Raw genomic sequence first — 24,096 nt, forward strand, 5'->3', positions numbered from 1 at the left:
TCCTGGAGGCTGAGTTTTTTTTTCTTGGGGGGGGGGGGGGAGGGAAAAAAAAATCTGCGTCGGGAGGGGATTCCGATTAACGACGGAAGGGAGTGTGGACAAAAAGTCATTTTTAAGGGGAGCGGAGCTGTGTGTTTGTGCGTTTGATTTTGTGTCTGTGTGATTGTGAGTTTGCAGAGGCCTACAATCAGGAACAATCTCTCTTGGGCTGCAAGCTATGATCAGCCCTTCTGCATGAACAAATTTAAGTTTATTTAACCGTCATATTCTGCCCAATATTTGTGGCCCAGATTTTCTCCCCAAATAACCAGGATAGTAGCATTCATCTAATAAGCACATTTGCTGCAATCGGAGGGGTTGTAATTGGGAGGGGGGGCAGAAAAGTCAAAATGGCCTCCACAACTGCATTTTACATTCCTGCCCCTTCCCTTTTTTAAACTCGGGGTGCCTTTGAAGGTGACTTGGAAACTCCCCTGAATTCGGTCAGTCCAGACTTGGAAAAGCAGTACGTTTGGGTCGTTGAAGTAGTCCTTAGTTAGCAACTGCCTCGCTTAGCGACCATTTGCACTTAGGACAAATAAAATTGAAGAGGGGCGGGTCAAATATAGCCAACAGAGGCCGCCCAAGAGCTACAGAAAACTCAACTCTTTGCTGCCATCTAGTGTTCAGTTCAGAAGAGTGGCAGCCCCTGACCTACCAGCAAGTTCCAAGTTCAGAGAAAAATGGGGAAACCATTCTCTCATTCCCATTGCCTTGCTGAAATTCCTTCTCGTTCGGTGAGAGGAAAAAGAAAAAAGAAAAGGAAGGAAGGAGAACAAGGAAAGGAGGGAGGGGAGGGGAGGGAGGGAGAGAAAAAGGGGAAAGAAAGGGAAGGAAATTGAGGAAGGGAAGGAAGGAAGCAGGGAGGGAGGGAGAAAGAAGGGACGAAGGAAGGAGAGAAAGAAGAAAAAGAAAGGGAACAAAATTGAGGGAAGGAAGGAAGGAAGGAAGGAAGGAAGGAAGGAAGGAAGGAAGGAAAAGGGAAGAAAATTGAGGGAGAGAAAGTAGGAAGGAGATAAAGAAGAAAAACAAAAGGAAATTGGAGGGAAGGAAGGAGAGAAAGAAGGGGAAAAAAAGAAAATTGAGGAAGGGAAGGAGGGAGGAAGGAAAGAAAGGAAGGCAATGGGAATGAGAAGGAAGGAAGGAAATTAACTTCTCATTTCCACTCGTTTAAAAGCATCTATTGAAACAGTCTACTGGCCCCGGAAACTAGGCAAGTGGTTCAGTCAACTCTGCTATTTTATATCTATGGTAATGTGAAGCTTCGAGAGGAGAGGCCCCTCCCCTAGAAAGGTGACTTCCGGATGAGACGCTCCAGCCGTTTCCCCCTCCACCACCCCCCATGCTGAGAAACCTTTACTGCCCTCTGCTGCTTGTTTTGTTTCTTTGCATCTTTGGAGTCTCCTTGTGCTAATAATACGTACACAACGAAGTGGCTTAATCATTGTTAACTAGAGCTGGACCCCGCCTTACAACAGTTCATTTAGTGACCGTTCAAAGTTACGACGGCACTGAAAAAAGTGACCCAGGACCGCTTTTCACAGTTACCACCTTTGTAGCGTCCCCCTGGTCCCGTGATCAAAATTCAGATGTCTGTCAATATACGGTTCATACTTCTGACGGTGGCCGTGTCCCAGGGTCACGTGACTCCCCTTTTGCGACCTTCGGGCGAGCAAAGTCAGTGAGGAAGACAGATTCGCTTCACAACGGGGTTACTAACTGATCAAGCGCAGTGATTCGCTTCACAACCGTGGCAGGGAAGGTTGCAAAATGGGGCACAAGACTCACTTCACAAATGTCTCGCTTAACAACAGAAATTTTGGGCTCAGTTGTAGTCGTATGTTGAAGACTACCTTTACTCTCAGCCCCAACGCTTCTGCTAAGGTTCTGCTAAGGATGATGGACTCTGCAGTCCCAAGAAATTTTTGGAGGCCGCCAAGATAGATTTGCATAGACACCGACCAACAGAGAGATGGATGGATGGATGGATGGATGGATGGATGGATGGATTTAAATTGATAGATTTGGGGACAGAGAGAGAGAGAGAGAGATGATAGATAGATGACAGATTAGACAGGCAGGCAGACAGATAAAGATACACAGAGATATAGATAATAGATGGATAATAGAGATAGATAGATAGATAGATAGATAGATAGATAGATAGATAGATAGATAGATGATAGATAGATAGATAGATAGATAGATAGATAGATAGATAGATAGATGATAGATAGATAGATAGATAGATAGATAGATAGATAGATAGATAGATGCTAGATGATACATAGTAGATAGATAGATAGATAGATAGATAGATAGATAGATAGATAGATAGATAGATAGATAGATAGATAGATGATACATAGTAGATAGATAGATAGATAGATAGATAGATAGATAGATAGATAGATAGATAGATAATAGACAGACAGATACATAAATTTAGGTTGATAGATTTGTATACACAGACAGACAGAGAGCCAGCCAGCCAGCCAATTAATAGAATTTTGTTTGGCCAGACCAAACTGTAATTTAATCTCCACATACCGGATACTTAAACATTACCCTTGTTTATACCACAGATTATAAGGCAGCTAGAGTGATATAAAGTGAGATGGACGACAATATATAAAGCATTATGACTGTGGGGTCCTCGCTGCTCAATAAGCTTGGCTGTTTTCTTGCAGAAGTTTTGTTACCCAACTGGGGAACATCATCAATGTAATTATCATTATTTTGCTTAACCACCACCAAGATTTCATCCCCCACCTGTGGCTAGAGAGAGTTGGGAGCCGGACTCCATAGATAATAACTGATTGATGAACTTATGTGCCCAAAAGCCACTGTCAACTCTTAGTGACAGTGACAATCCCGAGTGCTGCGTAACAGAGTGAGCGCCTGTTACACGTCCCAGCTTCTGCCAACCTAGCAGTTCGAAAGCACGTAAAAATGCAAGTAGAAAAATAGGGACCACTCCGGTGGGAAGGTAACAGCGTTCCGTGCGCCTTTGGCGTCTAGTCATGCCGGCCACATGACCATGGAGACGTCCTCAGGCAAGTGCTGGCTCTTCGGCTTTGAAACGGAGATGAGCACCTGCCCCTAGAGTCAGAAACGACTAGCACGCGTGTGCGGGGAAACCTTTACCTTTACCTTAACCCAGTTGTCTTTAGTTAATGAATTGAAATTTACCCATTTTCTTTGCTACAGAAGACAGATGTGGCTGGCAAGGCCCCCGTCTTCCTTTCCATGCCAGGCCACACTTCAGTTGTGTTCGGAATAACTTTAAGGCAGTGTTTTTCAAACTTGGCAACTTGAAGACGGGTGGACTTCAAATCCCAGAATTCCCCAGTTGGCTGCAGAATCCTGGGAGTTGAAGTCCACCCGTCTTCAAGTTGCTGAGGGCGAGAAGCATGTCTTTAAAGGTAGAAGGGACTTCCGATCAGCCCCTCCCTCGCATGTCATGCCGCATCTGTCCAGCAGAGGGCGCCTAGGGCCAAGCTGCCTCCCCAAACTCAGGTGAACTCAGCTGTCTGGTTACCTGTCCGGAACTGCAAGATCTGAAGGGGAGGCAGATTGAGAAGGATTCCAGCTGCTGATTTTCGCTTTCCCGGGAACAGAAGAAGGACAAGGAGTTTCTCTGGACAGGTGAAGGAACATTTGCAGGACAATAGGAAGAGAGAGAGAGAGAGAGAGAGAGAGAGAGAGAGAGAGAGAGAGAGAGAGAGAGAGAGAGAGAGAGAGAGAGAGAGGGAGGAGAAGGAAGGAAGGAAGGAAGGAAGGAAGGAAGGAAAAGAAAAAGGAAAAGGAAAAGGAAAAAGGGAGAGAGAGGAAGAAAGAAAGGAAGGAAGGAAGGAAAAGAAAGAGAAAGAAAGAAAAAAAGAAGAAAGGAAGGAAGGAAGAAAAAAGAGAAAGAAAGAAAGAAAGAAAGAAAGAAAGAAAGAAAGAAAGAAAGAAAGAAAGAAAGAAAGAAAGAAAGAAAGAAAGAAAGAAAGAGGAAGGAAGGAAGGAAGGAAGAAAGAAAAAGGAGAGAAAAAAAGAGAGAGAATACGTTTCAAGCAACTATTGAGTGTTCAGTGGTCTAATCAATTAATTTCCCAAGGGCCCTTTTTCAATCGTCTGTCCTTCGGGTAAGAAGACAAACAAACGAGAAGAAGGATCCTGGTTAATTTAAACTTAAGTGGTGGAGGCCTCAAGTGCGTTGGGAGGAATGTTTGAATGGGGTGACTGTTCAAGAAGGAGCAGACTTTGAAACCGGAGGTGATCAAGTAGTTTAAGGTTTCACAAAGCAACGATTAATTTCTGGTGCCGGTGCTAAAGAAAAAGTCTTCCGGTTCGCCTGGAACAATGAGTAAAAGCGAGCCAAGGGATCTGTGGGCAGGAGTGGGATTTTTGGGGGGTGGGGGAAGATGCAAAAACCACAAACTAAGCAGCAACATATATGCCACCTGGTTTACCTGGGGGGGGCATTAAAATAATAATAATTAGCATTTTGTATCCGTTGAAAGGCACCCCAAACTTGGTGAGGTTACCGCCTACGAGAAGGAATCAAAGATATTGTCCTAAACCGCCTTTTTAAAATTCTTCTTTAACGTTTTTCGTAACTGCAAGCTCAACGATTGTCAATTGGCAGCCACGATTTAGAGCAGGGGTCTCCAAACGTGGCGGCTTTAAGACGGGTGGACCTCAATTCCCAAAATTCCTCAGCCAGCTGGCTGAGGAATTCTGGGAATTGAGGTCCACCCGTCTTAAAGTCGCCACGTTTGGAGACCCCTGATTTTTTTTGATTTTTTTTAAAGCGTGGCATGCTCAATTAATGTTTTTACTTTAAGTAATTATGAAATCAACCCCATTTCCTGCATTACGGTAAATCACGAGGTAGCAAACCTAAGCTGGGTTCGGACAATTAGCTAAACCTTAAACCAGGTTAACATGAACCAGGTTCGGTGTCCCGAAGAGAAGTCGCTCTGAAAGTTCAGACTAAATGTTTTGTGACTCCCCAAATCTCCAATGAGGCAGCTAAACGTTTTGCATTTTGTCACTCCGGCGCACCTGAGAATGACGGGCTAGATCTTATGTCCTGAGTTCTAAACTTATGGTTTTTTGGGGGGGAGGGGGCAAATTGCAAGAAAAATACACGCCGTGCAAAGAAGGCGGGAAAACGGAAATTTCTGGCAAACCCTGGCAAACGATTACCCGCCGACACATTTCTCTCTTATCCAGGATGCCAGAGGGACCGCTCACCTTACCGGCTCTGATCCGGACCATCCGGAGTGCCCGGACGCAAGCAGAAGAACGGGAATTGGTGCAACGAGAAAGTGCCAAAATTAGGGGTGCTTTTCGGGGCGATGAACCTGAGAACCGGGCCTCCAATTTGGCAAAGTTGCTGTACATCCATATCTTGGGGTATCCAGCTCACTTCGGACAGGTGTGTAGAGCTAGTCCTCTACTTGCAATGATTTATTTAATGACTGTTGTAAGTTCAAAAAAAGTGACTCTTATCCCCATTTTTCACACTGGACAACCGTTGCAGTATCCTCCTGATCATGTGATCAAATTTTTGTTTATTTTTTTAAATTTTAATTCCATTTATATCCCGCCCTTCTCCGAAGACTCAGGGCGGCTTACAAATTCATATGCTTGGCAACTGACTCGCATTTATGACCGGTTGCAGTGTCCCGGGGTGTGGGGGGGTGTCACACGATCCCCTTTTCCGACCTTCTGAGAAGCAAGGGGGATGCTAGATTCATTTCACAACCGGGTTACTAAATTAACAGCTGCCGTGATTCACTTAACGACGGGAGCGAGAAAGGTCCTAAAATGGGGCAAAACTCACTGCACGACTGTCTCTCTTAGCAACAGGAATTTGGGGTTCGGTTACAGTCGTAAGTTGAGGACTAGCTGTAATTTTATAAGAATTCAGTAAATTCAGGCATTTATAAATATATTAAATGCACGCATTAAATTTGCAGCTGACTCCATTATTAGTTGTTCCTGTGGAACAATTTGCTTTCAGAAGTTGTGAATGCTCCAACATTGGAAGTTTTTAAGAAGAGATTGGACCACCATTTGTCTGAAATGGCATAGACTATAAAGGGTTGGACTAGAGGATCTTCAAGGTCCCTTCCAACTCTGTTATTCTATTCTATTCTATTCTATTCTATTCTATTCTATTCTATTCTATTCTATTCTATTCTATTCTATAGCACAAAACCATTTTGGTTTGGCGCAGGGTAGCAATAAAAACATCGCCCTTCCCTAGCGGTATGTGGAAACCGCCATTTTGATTTCCCACCATGCCCCTAACCAAGGACCGCTGCAAAGCATTGTGGGGGAAAGACGTTAAGTCCTCTTCTTCCTGTCTCAACCCAGATGGAGTGCCTGAAACTGCTCGCCTCCACCCGATTCCACGAGAAGCGGATTGGCTACCTGGGGGCTGCCCTCCTATTGGATGAGAAGCAGGACACTCACCTTCTCCTGACCAATAGCATCAAGAAGTGAGGAGGTGTCCACATTGGGGTGTCTCCCTTTGCCCTCGTGTGGGCGTGACCAGATCTGAGATCTCAAAAAAACAATCAATGAAATTGATTCAAATTGGTGGGACATTGAAAGAGGGAGGGATTCCGGCGGGTTTCTGCAGATTCGGAAGATCAGGAGGAGATTTGGGTGGTCAGAATCCCACTAAACCACCATGCAATCCCTTGCTGCTGGTTTAAGGGGGCGCCAACACAGCCATCAAGGTTTCTCAGCCTTGCACCTTGTGCAAACCCAGCTGGGCGGGGGGCTTCCAATGGCAGTTAAAGAGTGGTTTAGTGTGGAACACACGGGCAGGGAACTGGGGTTTGAGGGGCTCAGAAGAAGGGGTGTCTGCTGGGTGTGGTCAAAAAAGTCAAAATGGCGGTGGGGACGATGCCATCAAAGGTCCACCTATTTCTTGATGGGTTTGCGGGGGGGGGGGCAACCATCCAACCTTCAGAATCGGGTTGTAACTTGTAAGTGTCTTCAGGAGGGGGGGTCCATTGTAACTTTGAACGGTCCCTGTGCGACCCGGTCGTAAGTCAAGGACAGCCTGTAAAGAGAGAGAGAGAAAGAGAATGAGAGAGAGAGATGAACAGAAAGATGACAGACAGACAGACAGTCAGATAGATAGATGATAGGGAGAATGTAGAGATGACAGAGAAAGATAGATAGATAGATAGATAGATAGATAGATAGATAGATAGATAGATAGATAGATAGATAGATAGATAGATAGATAGATAGATAGATAGATAGGCAGGCAGGCAGGCAGGCAGGCAGGCAGGCAGGCAGGCAGGCAGGCAGGCAGGCAGGCAGATGCTAGATAGATAGATAGATAGATAGATAGATAGATAGATAGATAGATAGATAGATAGATAGATAGATAGATAGATAGATATAATGTAAAGATGACAGATAGATAGATAGATAGATAGATAGATAGATAGATAGATAGATAGATAGATAGATAGATAGATAGATAGATGATAGATAGATAGATAGATAGATACATACATACATACATAGATACATAGATACATAGATACATAGATACATAGATTAGATCAGGGATCTTCAAACTTGGCCTTTTTATGACTTGTTGACTTCAACTCCCAGAATTCCTCAGCCAGGCACACTGAGGAATTCTGGGAATCGAAGTCCGCAAGTCATAAAAGGGCCAAGTTTGAAAACCCTTGGAAGAGAGAGAGAGAGAGAGAGAGAGAGAGAGAGAGAGAGAGAGAGAGAGAGAGAGAGAGAGAGAGAGAGAGAGAGAGAGAGAGAGAGAGATAAATTTGCAGCTAGAGATTCCCAGTAAAGTAGGACACATTCCGGGGTGGGGGGGTGGGGGCAGAGATTCTGCTTCCCCCCCTCCCTTAGATTTGGGAGGGAGGATGAAGGAAGCGTGTGGAAGACGAAATCTAAATTTATTAATTTTATTCAGTCGTCGACCAGTAGCATTAAATAATAAAAACGAGCGACAAAAATACAACAACAAGAAAAACGCCAGAACTACGATCGGGATCAAGATAGAGAAGCAGGTGCTGTTATGGTAAAATTGGCATTTCTGTAATAAATCAAACATGGCCGCTGCTCGACCGTAGCCACTTTAAGGTGAAGATGGACTTCAACCCCCAGAATTCCCCAGCCAGCCCACACACTCTAAACTGCTGACTACAAGAATTTATTTATCTAACGCTTGTAAAGCGGGTATAATAAAACTATGTACATTAACATAGAGGGGCTCTAAAAATATTAGGAAATAAAGGATGAATAAGAATGAGTGGCTTGGAGATTTCTTATGCCTCTCTCTTTCCTTCTCTCCTTGCCTGCAAGTGACCTGCTGCACAGCAACGCCTGGGTGCAAGGATTAGCACTCAGTACCCTCGGATCGCTCGGCTCCGCCGCCATGCTGCAGGATCTGGCCCAGGAAGTGCAGCAGCTGGCAAAAACCGGGCAGCCCACCGTGCGGAGGAAGGTGAGACCCCAACCCACCCACCCCCCACTTTCCTCCCTCGAGGGAGTCCTGTAGTTAACAACGATTTGTTCAGTGAGCGTTCTAAGTTACAACGGCGCTGGGGGGAAAAAAGTGACCTGTGACCACTTTCCACGCTTAACGACCGTCGCAGCAAACCCGTGGTCGCGGGATCGAAAATTCAAAGTGGTTCCTATTTACGACGGTGGCAGCGTCCCCGGGGTCACGGGATCCCCTTTTGCAACCAGCCAAGTCAATGGGGGAGCGGGGCGGGGGGGGAATTCAGATTCACTTAGCAAAGTGTGCGACTGACTTAACAAACGGAACGATTCGCTTAACGACGGTGGCGAGGAAAGCCGTGGAACGGGAGCAAACTCGCTTAAGAAGCTGTGAACGCTCCAACACTGGAGGTTTTGAAGAAGAGACGGGACATTCGTTTGTCTCAAATGGGATAGGGTTTCCTGCCTGAGCAAGGGGTTGGACTAGATGACCTCCAAGGTCCCTTCCAACTCTGCTATTGTTATTGTTGTTATGGTTAGAATTTTATCACGTTGCAATTTTCCCCCTTTTCATAATCATTTTATCGCTTCACATTTTCTTCCCAAGCACTTGATTATTTATATAAAAATACGGAATGTCTGCTCCCTTCTCCTTCTTATTATTATTAACCAATGTTTCAACTTGGCAACATAGATTTTGGGCTCAATTCGTAACTCGAGGAATAGCCAGTTTTATTTCCTCCTCCTTTTTAAGAAGAGCTTAGACAACCATTTGTCTGAAATGGTCTAGGGTTTCCTGCCTGAGCAGGGGGTTGGACTGGATGACCTCCCAGGTCCCTTCCAACTCTGTTATTATTATCAGTATTATTAAGCAATGTTTCAACTTGGCATCATAGATTTTGAGCTCAACGGTCGTCGTAACTCGAGGAATAGCTGTAGTTTAAAATGGTTTGTGCGCTCCGGTTTCGTTCTAACATTTCCACTACCTGATTTTTTTTTTGTTTTGTTTTAAAGGTAGCTCTTTGCAATTTTTAAGCACGTTTTTTTTTACAAGCCGTTGACCGAAATCCGTGTCTACAGGCAGTCCTTGACTTTCAGCGTTTCGTTTAGTGACCATTCAAAGGGACAACAGCACAGGAAAAAAGGACTTAGGGGTGTTTTTCTCACGACCATTTGCAGCCTCCTCCATGGTCATGTGGTCAAAATTCAGACGCTTGGCAACTGACTCGTACTTATGACGGTTGCAGGGTCGCTGGAACACGTGATCCTCTTCTGTGACCTTCTGACAAGCAAAGTCAAGGGGGGGGGGCAAGCCGGATTCACTTAACAACGGTGTTAGTAATTTAACAACTGCACTGATTCACTTACCAACTGTGGCAAAAAGGTCATAAAATGGGGTAAAAAAATCACTTAATGACTGTCTTGCTCAGCAACGGAAATTTTGGGCTCAGTTGTCATAAGTCGAGGACTACCTATAATCTCCAATTTGCAGGTAAGTGGGTCCCTCAAACATCCCCGCTACTTCTTCAGAGGTGGGCTTGCAAGTCAATAGTCGGGAGCTCTGCCCATTTACTCAGAGGAGTAGGAGAACAGCTGGCAAGCTTTCTGCGCGTGTTCAGAGGCACTGGCCTTTTCTCAAAGGGGCAGAATGTCCCACCCAAAGCCCAGCCCTGCGAAACTCTGAATTATAAAATATTTTATAAAATATTTTATAAAATTATAAAATATGTGATAAGTAAAACATATAATATATTTATAATATGTCTATGTTATAAAATAGATAAATTACAAATTATAATTCCTCTTTATCAACCCTGTTTCTAGGCCATAGTCTGCGCTGTACATATTACGCGGAAAGTGCCCGCTTTGGTAGATATGTTCACACCGTTGGGAGAGCAGCTGTTGAAGGAACAAATTCATGGTGAGACGGCTGGTTTTTGAGTGGGCAAAATTGGTGAGTCGCACTATTCTTGTTTGTATGGAGATCCGTCAGTTACTTGGACCAACAGGAAACTGGTTGCATGGCTGAAATGGGCAACGGAAGGCCTGGGAAAACTCTATGAGAAAGATCGAGAAACAGTTAAGGGAAAAGATCAAGAAAAGATTATGGAAAAGATCGAGGAAAAAACCTATGGGAAAGATCGAGAAACAGTTAAGGGAAAAGATCACGAAAAGATTATGGAAAAGATCGAGGAAAAGTTAGAGAGAAGATTGAGAAAAAGTCAGAGAAAAGATTGAGAAAAAAGTTAGGGAAAATGTCAAGAACAGGTTAGAAAAAAGATAAAAAAAATCGGAAAAAGATTGAGAAGAGGTTAGGAAAAAGATCAAGAAAAGGTTAGGAAAAAGATCAAGAAAAGGTTAGGGGAAAGATCAAGAAAAGGTTAGGGAAAAGATCAAGAAAAGGTTAGGGAAAAGATCAAGAAAAGGTTAGGGAAAAGATCAAGAAAAGGTTAGGGAAAAGATCAAGAAAAGGTTAGGGAAAAGATCAAGAAAAGGTTAGAAACAAGATCAAGAAAAGATTTGGAACAATCGAGAAAAGGTTAGGAAAAAGATCAAGAAAAGGTTAGGAAAGAGATCAAGAAATGATTAGGAAAGAGATCGAGAAAAGTTTAGGGAAAAGATCAAGAAAAGTTTAGGGAAAAGATCAAGAAAAGATTAGGAAAAAGATCGAGAAAAGTTTAGGGAAAAGATCAAGAAAAGGTTAGGAAAAAGATCGAGAAAAGTTTAGGGAAAAGATCAAGAAAAGTTTAGGGAAAAGATCAAGAAAAGGTTAGGAAAAAGATCGAGAAAAGTTTAGGGAAAAGATCAAGAAAAGTTTAGGGAAAAGATCAAGAAAAGGTTAGGGAAAAGATCAAGAAAAGATTTGGAAAAAGATCAAGAAAAAGTTAGGGAAAAGACCGAGAAAAGGTTAGGAAAAAAAGATGGAGAAAAGGTTAGGAAGGGAATCAAGAGAGAACTGAAGAAACAAACCGATTGGGAAGCGCAACTGAATGCGCCTCAAATCTCAATTTTCCAGGCATCCTCCACAGCGCCATCATGTTAATTGCGGAGATGTGTGAGAAAAGCTCGCAGGCCCTGGAACATTTCTCCAAGGTAGGAAGCCATCGACTGGACGTAGTCTGTTTATAAAAACTTCCCCGCCTGCAGGAGGTCTCTGGCTGTGGATGATGGGATCCGAGGCCTGCAGAAACACCCTCCTTCTTGTCCTCCTCTGCAGTTTGTCCCCCAGCTGGCGGGGATATTGCGCAATCTGGTGGTGGCCGGATATTGCCCAAATAACAGCATTGCCGGCATCAGCGAACCTTTCCTGCAGGTAAGAAAAGGCTGGACTAGAAGACCTCCAAGGTCCCTTCCAGCTCTATTCTAACTCCTCCATCCGAGCCGCAAAAAAAAACCTGCGGTCATCTCTCTCTCTCTCTCTCTCTCTCTCTCTCTCTCTCTCTGTCTCTGTCTCTCTCTCTCTCCCCAAAGGTCCAGCTTCTCCGGCTGCTACGGATTTTAGGACGAGACAACGGCGAGGCCAGCGACGCCATGAACGACTCCTTGGCGCAGGTCAGCGAAGAAGAGGGACATCTGGGAAGGAGAGGGTGTGTCAGGACCCACCCCAATCCACGTCTTAGGAAAACAAAAACTCTTGGAGTTAGTTCTAGTCCAAAAGGGATTTTTACTAGGACATGTTTGGTTGTGGGAATACAAGACAGGACCTGGTATTGTTTTACAGATTGAAACTTTATAAAGGGTTCCCGGTTCAAACCCCCCCCCCTTCCCTCAACCCCATTTGGTCAGCCCCCCATCATTTTACTTCGTGTCATCCCTTTCGTGGGAAAAAGGGAACTTCGGATCTTTACGGTTATTGCCTTCTTCCTCTCCAGAATTAAAAGAAGACACAAGCCAAATGCCTTCTTCTCTAACCCTCCCTTTTGATCCCCCCAGTTCAAAAGGTTTCCCTTGGTCTTTGAAATAACCCAAGGCAGGCTGAATCCACATGCGCTCCTCCTTCCTCGGGAGATGGCAGAATCCATGGGGGGGGAGGGGATAATGTTTTAAACATACATTTATGAAAGTGATATAAATGGATTCTGACAGGGTGGCTGAAGAACCTCAAGGTCAACCGCAGGAACACATCGGTCGGCATGGCGAACCTTTTGGAGACCGAGTGCCCAAACTGCAACCCAAAACCCACTTACGTATCGTCGGGGGGCCGAGTGGGCATGGCCCATTGGGTGGGCGTGGCTGTGGTGGTAACGGCAGACTGGGTGGGACTAAAAAAGTTCAATCAATCAATTCCAACTTTGTGAGATCTTTCTTTTTTCCCGCGAGAAGTTGAAATTGATTGATTGATTGGACCTCTTTTTTTTTTTTTTTTGCACACGGCGGCGGCGACCTAAAGCGAAAAGGTTTTATAAAACCCAGCTGAAGGCCTAGGACTGGGGCGACGGCGCGCGTGCCCACAAGAGAGGGCTCCGCGTGCCACCTGTGGCAGCCGTGCCATAGGTTCGCCACCCTGGGAGTAGACATTCCGTATTTTTGTATAAACAAGTGCGTGGGAAGAAAATGCGAAGCGATAAAATGATTATGAAAAGGGGGAAAATGCAACGTGATAAAATTCTAACCATAACAACAATAACCATAACAGAGTTGGAAGGGACCTTGGAGGTCTTCTAGTCTGACCCCCCTGCTCAGGCAGGAAACCCTGTGCCATTTCAGAGAAGTGGCGGTCCAGTCTCTTTTTAAAAAGGAGGAGGAGGAGGAGGAGGAGGAGGAGGAGGAGGAGGAGGAGGAGGAGGAGAAATAACAGAATAACATAGTTGAAAGGGACCTTGGAGGTCTTCTAGTCCAACCCCCCTGCTCAGGGAGGAAACCTACGCCATTTCAGACAATTGGTTGTCCAGTCTCTTCTTGAAAACGTCCAGTGTTGGAGCATTTGTTATTAAAAAAGGAAAAGTGTGGAATAATAAGACAGATTGATCTAGTGAGGAAGGCAGCAGGCTAAAAAGCAGGCGGCAGTGAGTTCTAGTCCCGCCTTAGGCATAAAAGCTGGCTGGGTGACTTTAAGCCAATCACAAGGAGGCTGTGAGTTCTAGTCCCACCTTAGGCATGAAAGCTATCTAGGTGACTTTTGGCCAATCCCTTTCTCTCCACCCAGCCCACTTCACAGGGTTGTTGTTGCGGGGAAAATAGGAAGAGGAACATGTGTTGGATCTGTTTACCTCCTTGAGTTATTACTAAAAATAATAAAACTGGGATAGATAGAAGATAGATAGATAGATAGATAGATAGATAGATAGATAGATAGATAGATAGATAGATAGATAGATACAATTAGGTGATAGGATAGAGAGAGAGAGAGATACAATTAGTAGATAGATAGATAGATAGATAGATAGATAGATAGATAGATAGATAGATAGATAGATAGATAGATAGATAGATAGATAGATAGATAGATAGATAAAGATAGATAGACACAGACAGACAGACAGACAGACAGATAGATAGATAGATAGATAGATAGATAGAATTAGGTGAATAGATAGATAGATAGATAGATAGATAGATAGATAGATAGATACAATTAGGTGATAGGATAGAGAGAGAGAGATACAATTAGTAGATAGATAGATAGATAGATAGATAGATAGATAGATAGATACAATTAGGTGATAGGATAGAGAGAGATACAATTAGTAGATAGATAGATAGATAGATAGATAGATAGATAGATAGATAGATAGATAGATAGATAGATAGATAGATAGATGGATGATAGATAGATAGATAGATAGATAGATAGATAGATAGATAGATAGATAGATAGATAGATTTAGGTGATTAGATAGATAGATAGATAGATAGATAGATAGATAGATAGATAGATAGATAGATAGATAGATAGATAGATAGATAGATAGATAGACAGAGAGAGAGATACAATTAGTAGATAGATAGATAGATAGATAGATAGATAGATAGATAGATAGATAGAGATAGATAGATAGATAGATAGATAGATAGATAGATAGATAGATAGATAGATACAATTAGGTGATAGGATAGAGAGAGAGAGATACAATTAGTAGATAGATAGATAGATAGATAGATAGATAGATAGATAGATAGATAGATAGATAGATAGATAGATAGATACAATTAGGTGATAGGATAGAGAGAGAGATACAATTAGTAGATAGATAGATAGATAGATAGATAGATAGATAGATAGATAGATAGATAGATGATAGATAGATAGATAGATAGATAGATAGATAGATAGATAGATAGATAGATAGATAGATAGAATTAGGTGATTAGCTAGATAGATAGATAGATAGATAGATAGATAGATAGATAGATAGATAGATAGATAGACAGAGAGAGAGAGATACAATTAGTAGATAGATAGATAGATAGATAGATAGATAGATAGATAGATACAATTAGGTGATAGGATAGAGAGAGAGAGAGATACAATTAGTAGATAGATAGATAGATAGATAGATAGATAGATAGATGATAGATAGATAGATAGAATTAGGTGATTAGATAGATAGATAGATAGATGATAGATAGATAGATAGATAGATAGATAGATAGATAGATAGATAGATAGATAGATAGATAGATAGATAGATGATAGATAGATAGATAGAATTAGGTGATTAGATAGATAGATAGATAGATGATAGATAGATAGATAGATAGATAGATAGATAGATAGATAGATAGACAGACAGACAGACAGACAGATAGATAAAGATGATTATTAAAAAAGGAAAATGCAAAGTATTTTAATTATTATTTTAAAAAAGGAAAAAGGAAAAGCGGTAAAACATTTTATTAAAAAAAGAAAAATGTGAAGCGATAAAATTATCATTTGAAAAAAGTAAAAATGCAAAGCAATAAAAAAATTTTTTTTTAAAAAAAAGAAAGAATATAGAACAAAGAGGTTGGTGGGAGGGATGATGGTTTCTCCTCTTCTCTCTCCCAGGTGGCAACGAACACTGAAACGACACGAAACGTGGGCAACGCCATCTTGTACGAAACGGTGCTGACAATCATGGGGATACAGTCTACCAGTGGATTGCGGGTACCGTAAAGTTGCGCAATGCGCGATTGCACAGTGCAAACATTAGCGTTTGATTTCAACCAGCATTTCTCTCATTAGCCCACCTGGCTAAGCTCCGGGTGTGCAAGTCAAGGTTTGTGAGCATTGCGACGCGTTGTAAGGATTGTTAAGCTTCTTCAAGCCCCAAATTCCCTCTGATTTTAGCCTCTCCTTCCTAAAATCATGAGTCGGGTAGTTCCACAAACTCCCCTTGACTCCATCTGCTTTCCTAATCCCGCCTTTACGTCAGATTCATTTTTAAAAATTAAAGGAATCTCTTGATTTGATTTGATTTTTCTTTCCTACGTAGGTTCTGGCGATAAATATCCTCGGGCGCTTTCTCCTTAACAAGGATAGGAATATCAGGTAAAAGAAAAGAAAGAAAATCAAAATTAAATCGAAACGGGATAAAACCGCTCAGCTTGGGCTTTCTAAGACCTATTTGAATGGAAGCCAAGCATTCTACTGCGTGTTCTTCAAATTTGGCATTTCATTCAAATAATTGGAATATTTCGCTAGTAAAAAGGAAAAAAAAAGGAGGGAGAGAGGCAGGGAGGAAGGAAGGAAGGAAGGAAGGAAGGAAGGAAGGAAGGAAGGAAGGAAGGAAGGAAGGAAGGAAGGAAGGAAGGAAGGAAGAAGGAGGGAGGGAGAGAGGCAGGCAGGGAGGGAGGGAGGGAGGGAGGGAGGGAGGAAGGAAGGAAGGAAGGAAGGAAGGAAGGAAGGAGGGAGGGAGAGAGGCAGGGAGGGAGGGAGGGAGGGAGGAAGGAAGGAAGGAAGGAAGGAAGGAAGAAGGAGGGAGGGAGAGAGGCAGGCAGGTAGGGAGGGAGGGAGGGAGGAAGGAAGGAAGGAAGGAAGGAAGGAGGGAAGGAAGGAAGGAAGGAAGGAAAGAGGGAGGTCAGGAAGGAAGGAAAGAAAGAAACAAGGAAACAAGGAAGTTGGGAGGGAGGGAGAAAGGAAGGAAGGAAGGAAGGAAGGAAGGAAGGAAGGAAGGAAGGAAGGAAGGAAGGAAGGAAGGAAGGAAGGAAGGAAAGAGGGAGGGCAGGAAGGAAGGAAGGAAGGAAGGAAGATTAGACAAAAGAGAAAAAAGATAATACTATGGCTGGCTCACTCAGCACTTTAGATCTTGAGTTAAGAAAACACAATTCCTACAGCATGTAATGGGAAGCTAATAAACCCAAACAAAAGAATTAAACATTGTTTAAACAGAGATTAGATATCAAGGTCTGTCAAGGACGTCGTAGCTGTGGATCCCTGTACTCGTTGAAGGGAGTTATCTATCAGTCTTTCTCAAACTGAGCAATTTTACGACCCGGGGCCTTCAACTCCCAGAATCCCCCAGTCAGCAACGCTGGTAGTCCTTGACTTACGACCACAATCACATTTCCATCCCAAAGCCAGTCAGTTAAGTGAGCCGCGCCGAATTGGACGACCTTTTTGCCATTGTCGTTAAGTGAGTCACACAGCCATTAAGCCAATCTGGCGACTACCGTTGACTTTGCTTGTCTAAAACGGTGGTTATTAAACAAATATGGCGGTCATTAAGCAAACACCACGGTCGTTAAGCAAATCCCTTTTAGCTAATGGGCATTTTGTTTTGCCCAAAATTCCACAAGGGGGCAGCAGAGCAAACAAGATTTTAAATCCGTTTGATCGGCTTTATCCTTTTCAATTGATGCTCAGATACGTGGCCCTCACGTCGCTCCAGAAATTGTTGCAAGCGGAAAACAGCGCCGTCCAGAGACACCGAACCACAGTCCTCGCTTGTCTGACGGATCCCGACCCGACCGTGAAGAGGTAAGCTGAAGGCCCGAAGATGGGAGAAGGCTCCACTTCTGAGGAAACAGAAGACCGTAATTCTAATTTATTTATTTATTTCCCCCCCCCCCGCTCTGTAGGAGAGCCCTCCAGCTGAGTTTATCCCTGATCAACCACACCAACATTCGCACAACCACTAAGGAGTTGCTGGGCTTCATGGAAAGCAGCCTGCCGGATCTGAAGTCGGAGTGCGCTTCCGGATTGTTCCTGGCTGCCGAGAAGTGAGTCAGTTCCACCGTTGCCTGCAAGAGGGCGGTAGAGAGCAGGACGAGTCTGTCTGGCTCTGTAGGAATCTTAAGAGCTCTCTCTTCTGCCTTTTGACTTCCTTCCACAGATTCGCACCCAGCAAACGGTGGCACATTGATACCATTCTCCAGATTCTGATCATGGTGAGAGCAAGGAGGGTGCTATGATCCCCGGTGTCCAGTAGGTGGCAGAGGGAATGCAGACAACTTTAATCTGCCGCTGCCCTCTAGAGGTTGTGTTTTGTAGCGCAGGCAAGGTAGATTTTTCTTATGGATCTTCCTTTAAACTCCTCCTTGGAGGAGAGCGATAAAAATCGGAGTAAGTGAAGAGGATCAAACATCCCCTTCCCGCTTCCTCCTGTCTCCTTGGCAGGCGGGCTTCTACATCCGGGATGATGCCGTCCCGAACCTCATCCACCTGATTGGAGGTGCGAAAGAGCTTCATAGTTACGCCGTGCATCAGCTCTACAGCGCAGTGGCCCAAGATATCTCCCAGGTATGTGTCTGTTTCGGCATTTGCGCGATATCCTGAGACCTAAACTAATCCAGCAGCAAACATGTATGCATTTTTTTTTACTACAGGTAGTACTTGACTTACAACCACAATTAAGGCCAAAATTTCCATTCCTAAGCGAGACGTTTGTTAAGTGATTTTTTTCGCCCCATTTTACGACCTCTTTTGGCCACTGTCGTTAAGTGAATTGCTGCAATTGTTAAGTTTGTCACCCGGTTGTTAAGCGAATCCAGCTTCCCCCATCGATTTCGCTTGTCAGAAGGCCGCAAAAGGGGATCACATGACCTGGGACATTGCATTGCATTGAATTTGGATCGTATCACCCTGGCGATGCTGCAGTGTAATTGCAAAAAAGGGTCATCAGTCACCTTTTTCAGTGCCATCATAACTTTGAACGGTCACTAAACAGACTGTTGTAAGATTTTGGTTAGGTTGATGGTTACTGACATATTCGCCACTCGGGTTTTCAGTAATGGTACAGGAGAGGAGATCAAAGTAGTGAATATGGGCTTCATTGTGGGTTTCTGGCCAGCATTTTGACTTTTTTGACCCCAGATGCCCTTGCTGCAGCATAAAAGGACCTCAGGACAATAAATATTTTAGGAAGGGCCTTCAAGCTCCAGATTTAATTGCTTGCAAAGAAGCTCGTGCAGACAAGCACTCTCCTCTCGTTTTGCTTACGTCTGGCACATTTGGAATCCGTCGAGGAATATTTTTCATTTTCTCCAGCCTTAAAAATTATGTTGAGTGTTTGCACCAAAGCAGAGGGAACAAAGCTGCAGACCGCAGCGGGTCTTGCTCGGAGTAAATCCTAGCAATCATCGTGGGAATCATTTCAGAACAGGAAAAGGAGGGATTAGCACGATCCTGATCTATCCTGGGGTGTCTGGGGCCCAAGGCTGAACCCTAAGCTGGCCTAAAAACAACATATCGCACCTCAAAGAAGGGGAAAAAAGGTTTATCCCACTGAAAGCTGGGAACTTGAAAACTGCAGTTCCGCCCGCTGCACACTGGGTGGCGCTCTAATCTGAGAAAAAGGCTGTTATGGCGCCCTCTAGTGTCAGAGGAAGGAAAACTCACACTTGCTGGCCCAGGATGAAAAGTCAATATTGTACAGATAGTCCTTGACTTATGACTGGTCGGTCGCTTAGCGATTGTTTAATGTTACAAGAGAGCTCCCCAGGATCCTTACAACGTGCTTCCAATAACAACCGCCGTGGTCACTTAAGGACCGTAGTGGTCCCATAAAAACCACAACGGTCCCTCAGTGACAGTCGCCAAAAGGACATAAAATCGGATCTATCACGTGGGTGACCCATTTTATGCCTGTCGCAACTAGCAGGTTCCACCATGTGAGTGCATCCAATTTTATAGATCTTTTTGCCGCAGTCGTTAAGAAAATCACATGGTCATTAAGCGAATCCAGCTTCCTGCATTGACTTTCTTTGTCAGCTGGAAAAAAAAGTCACTAAAAATGATTGTGTAAACCCCGAGATGCTGCAACTATTGTAAATATGTACCAGTTGCCAATGAGCTGAATTGCGATCAAGTGACAGCCGGGGCGATGGCTGTAAGCAAAAGGAATGGGTTCTAAATCACTTTTTTCATGTAAATGAATGGTCATAAATTGAGGACTACCTGGATGTGCCATAACAACTGTGTCTTTGCCTCCGTTTGTGTCCCACTGCAGCAACCCTTGGTCCAAGTAGCAACCTGGTGCCTGGGTGAATACGGGCACTTCCTACTTGACGGGAATTGTGATGAGGTGGAACCACAACAGGTGAGGGCTCCGAAATCCGGCAGCGAAGATCCGCGATGGGGAAGTTGATCCTCACAAATGAAGGCAGATGTAGGCGTCCCAGGATAATTTTACAGCATCCAATTTGGGTCTATCACGGGGACCAGGGATTTTGCCTTCTGAGCTTTCGGACTCATGCTGGAACCCATCCTCAAGGGAACCTCTCTGTATGCTTTGGGCTGTTCTGAGTGTGCTGTTTGTACAGTGCCCGTTGTGTGTAGCTTTTTAGGTGTAGATTGTGTTGGTGTTGATGGCTGGCTATTAAGTCGTTGGATGTTGTTTCCTTGTGCTGCCAAGCTCCCTCCTCCTAAGGAAATGATTGACGAGGGGCCCTGTTTCTCAGGCTTCAATCATTTCGCAGGGTGTTTTTGTACCTGCTCAGCCAACAATCTCAGTAGCTGTTGATCCTTCTAGTGCCATATCCTCATTTTTTATCTTCTCAGGTGGACGCCGAGGATGTGCTAAACTTGCTGGAACACGTCCTCCAGTCACAACTGTCCCTGCCCTCCACCAGGGCCTACGCACTCACTGCCCTCATGAAGCTTGGGACACGCCTCCAGGACGCGGACATTAAGTGAGCGTGAGAAAAAATATATCCTATCTTTGATCCCGGACAAGCAGAATTGCTCCTTAGGGTTTTTTTTTAATGCATTGTGCAATCAAACCCAGTTTTGTCGGTTCCTTATTGTGTGGTCACGTGATGGTTCACTTAGTGAAACCTGCTTATCATTGTTGTAACTTGTGACGGTCATAAAATGGGTCATCCATATGATAGATCTGATTTTATGACCTTTTTGCGACTGTCATTAAGTGACCGCTGTGGTCGTGAAGTGACTGCCCTGGTCCTTAAGAGACCACCGCGATTGTTAAAAACTTTGGGAGTGGGTTGTAAGTACCCTTGGGGAGATCTGTCGTAAAATCGAACGGTCGCTGAGTAACTACTCATAAGTCAAAGACCACCTGTACAATACATTTTCATCCTGGGCCAGCAAATGTGAGTTTTCTATCCTCTGACACTAGAGGGCGCCACAGCAACCTTTCTCTTAAGTTAGAGCGCCACCATGTGGGCACCTGGAAGAACTACAGCTTCAGCTTCCCAGTTGTCAGTAGGATAAACCCTTTTATGATTTCCTTGCCCTTGTTCTCCTTTCTCATTCTCTGGCTCAGAATGGGAACCCCTAACTCCCATAATTCCCAGCTGGCAGGGGATTATGGGAGTCAAAGCCCAAAGCTGTGATGATTGCAGAGGGCTGCATATTGAACTGAAAATTGTGGCTGGTTAAAAATCCACCATTTGAAGTGTGTTTAAAGTTGTGGTAGAATCATGTTCTTGCAGGAAATTTGTCATTTCCGGGTAAATAACCAGGCCCTGTTAGGTGCAGCCAGTCCTCAATTTATGACTGGTAACTTAGAAATCGTTCAAAGTTACAACGGAGCTCCTCAATGTTTACTTCAGGCCTGGTTTTGGAGTTCCAACAGCTGCATACATCCCCACGGTCTCGTGACCGTATTTTGGGTGCTTGGCATCTGACTCGCTTTTACGACGGTCACTGTGTCCTGTGGTCCCATGACTGCAATATGTCACTTTCCCAGACAAGCAGTCAACGAGGAAAGCTGGATTCGCTTAACGACCGTGGTATAAACGGTTGTAAAAATTGGGGTCTGGTCACGTGCTCATTCACAATGACCGCATCACCTAGCGGCCAAAATACCGGTTTCAATTGTGGTCGTAAGTTGAGGACTACCTGTAAACTGCCGGGGAGTAGAGTTTAGGGGGTGACGTATCAAGAAGAAAAGAGAAAGTAACTTCCTTTTCTCTCATTTTTTTTCTTCCTCTCCTCTTCCCTAATTAAAAGCCGGATTCGAAGTTTGATCTCCATTTATTGTAGCTGCCACGATGTGGAATTACAGCAGAGAGCCGTGGAATACAACACCCTTTTCCAAAAATACGATCACCTCAGGTACTTGTTAGCTGGTCCAGTCCCTCAAAAGCCCAGAGTTCCACATCCAATGATTCTTAGTGCGTGGGTGTGTGTGTGGGGGGGGTTCTAAACAAATCTCTAAGTTACTAGTCCTCATTGCCTTGTGGGAAAAATGGACAAAAAGGAAAGGAGGGCCTTTATAGTTCTTTGGAAGCCCTTCATACTCTTTTGTGATCATTAGGGTTTATATCATTTCTTCCTAATCCCTTTACCCGCCTTCATCCCAAAATCCCTGTCGAACCAAAGCGGCAGACACAATGTGGACAAGAAACATGATTTGTTTTTAAATCAGAAGAGCCCAATTCCCTCAAATACTTGCTGTACCTCCCAACCCTACAGGGGTCATCCAAAAGAGACTGCCAGATATCAATTTGTAATATGAGCAGTAAAGTTTTTTTTATTTTATTATTTTATTTTATTTTTTATTTATTTAGATAGTTTTTTTATTTGATAGTTTATTTTATTTTACTTATTTGATAGTTTATTTTTTATTTTTTATTTGATATTTTATTTTATTTTATTTATTTGATAGTTTATTTTATTTATTTGGTAGTTTATTTTATTTATTTGATATTTTATTTTATTTTTATTGGATATTTTATTTTATTTTATTATTTATTTTGATGTTTTATTTTATTATTTTATTTTACATTTTGGATTTTGGTTTAGTTTCGTTTAGTGCAATATTTCTCAGCCTTGGCAAAGCTGAGAACAATGGGTGGACTTCAACTCCCAGAAACCCCCATGGCATCGTATGCTTTTGGACTCAGTTTAAAAAACTAAATTCTCCATTTAAAAAGATGGGATCCCTTCCATTTAAATCAGCAGGGAGACTCTGGGTTAATTTTCTGGCATCCAGGGAAGGTGAATGCTTTTGAATTTGAACAAATTTGAGTCATTATTCTGTTCACTTCAAGACGGGTGGACTTCAACTCCCAGAATTCCCCAGCCATGCAAGACACGCTGAGGAATTCTGGGAGTTGAAGTCTACCCATCTTAAAGTTGACAAGGTTGAGAAACATCGCACGAACAATTCATATGCCCGACTGATGCCAGCAGAGAAAGATTCTAGACCAATCCTTGAGCAGGGCTGGACTAGAAGATCTCTAAGATCACTTTCAACTCTGTTATTCTGTAATTCAAATCATTTGCACCATCCACCCCACCTTGTCTTGTGGGCTGAAAAAAAATGACATTTTCAGGCATTCCGTTTTTCCTTCCTCATCCAGAGCATCCATACTGGAAAAAATGCCCGTGATGGAGAAATTTGGTGAGGACAAGGACAGCCATGAAACAGATCAGAACGGAAATGAGATTGTTACCCCAATCGTCCTGCAGGGGGAGCCATCCACAGAGCCCAAACAGCAAGAACCTAACCAGGTAGGAGATGCAGTTCCCAGCTTTGGGCAGTAGGGGGCAGACGAAGCCATCAAATCTTTAATGGCATATACGGTATCAATCTGATTATTGCTATAATAAGGGATTTAATTTTAAACTTAATTTCTCTTGCTCTGTGATTACTAGCCCAAGTTAAATTGAACTCCTTGTAAAGAACAGCTGGGAAGATACAGGTCGTCCTCGACTTACAACGGTTTCATTCAGTGACCGTTCAGCGTTACAACGGCAAGGAATAAAGTGACTTAGGACTGTTTTCCTCAGTTTTATGACCGTTGCAGCATTTCCCATGGTCACGTGATCCAAATTCGGACGCTTGGCAACTGACTCATATTTATGACGGTTGCAACGTCCCAGGGTCACGTGATCCCTTTTTGCGACCTTCAATGGTGAAGCCAGATTCACTTAACGACCATATTAACAACTGTGGTAAGGTAAAATGGGACAAAATTTGCTTAACAGATGTCTCGCTTAGCCACAGAAATTTGGGGGCTCCATTGTGGTCGTACGTCGAGGACTACCCAAAGTAGTGGCGATTTGGTGCAAATGACGGTGCAAATGTGCTTTAACAAATCTCTTTCTTTGCTTCAATCTGGTTCACAGGGCGGGGGGGGGGGAAAACGGCATGGACTTCATCTCCCAGAATTCCCCATCCAGCATGGGGAATTGTGGGAGTTGCGGAAGTCCACGCTTCTTAAAGTTGCCGAGGTTGA

The 24,096-nt window shown here is 43.6% G+C and overlaps 1 protein-coding gene across 2 annotated transcripts in view; it reads left to right on the forward strand.

The window, feature by feature from the left end:
* The first annotated feature begins 3,439 nt into the window (after window positions 1-3,439).
* The window catches only part of LOC308677721 (AP-1 complex subunit gamma-like 2), a 28,228-nt gene continuing 7,571 nt past the window's right edge, over window positions 3,440-24,096 (forward strand). The window contains exons 1-18 of one of the 2 annotated variants that reach the window (XM_081344367.1): window positions 3,440-4,390; window positions 5,263-5,467; window positions 6,412-6,536; window positions 8,392-8,533; window positions 10,354-10,450; window positions 11,546-11,622; window positions 11,747-11,842; window positions 12,001-12,081; window positions 15,518-15,616; window positions 15,945-16,000; window positions 17,315-17,428; window positions 17,530-17,670; window positions 17,784-17,838; window positions 18,068-18,190; window positions 19,899-19,988; window positions 20,450-20,580; window positions 21,863-21,967; window positions 23,218-23,368. In XM_081344367.1, coding sequence (XP_081200493.1) covers window positions 5,264-5,467; window positions 6,412-6,536; window positions 8,392-8,533; window positions 10,354-10,450; window positions 11,546-11,622; window positions 11,747-11,842; window positions 12,001-12,081; window positions 15,518-15,616; window positions 15,945-16,000; window positions 17,315-17,428; window positions 17,530-17,670; window positions 17,784-17,838; window positions 18,068-18,190; window positions 19,899-19,988; window positions 20,450-20,580; window positions 21,863-21,967; window positions 23,218-23,368 — 1,887 coding nt within the window. In that variant the 5' untranslated portion in view covers window positions 3,440-4,390; window position 5,263. The remainder of the gene's footprint in view (window positions 4,391-5,262; window positions 5,468-6,411; window positions 6,537-8,391; window positions 8,534-10,353; window positions 10,451-11,545; window positions 11,623-11,746; window positions 11,843-12,000; window positions 12,082-15,517; window positions 15,617-15,944; window positions 16,001-17,314; window positions 17,429-17,529; window positions 17,671-17,783; window positions 17,839-18,067; window positions 18,191-19,898; window positions 19,989-20,449; window positions 20,581-21,862; window positions 21,968-23,217; window positions 23,369-24,096) is intronic. The other variant, XM_081344366.1, reaches the window with a different exon arrangement.

This window comes from Vipera berus (genome assembly GCF_964194415.1).
Source record: "Vipera berus genome assembly, chromosome: Z".
Taxonomy (NCBI): domain Eukaryota; kingdom Metazoa; phylum Chordata; class Lepidosauria; order Squamata; family Viperidae; genus Vipera; species Vipera berus.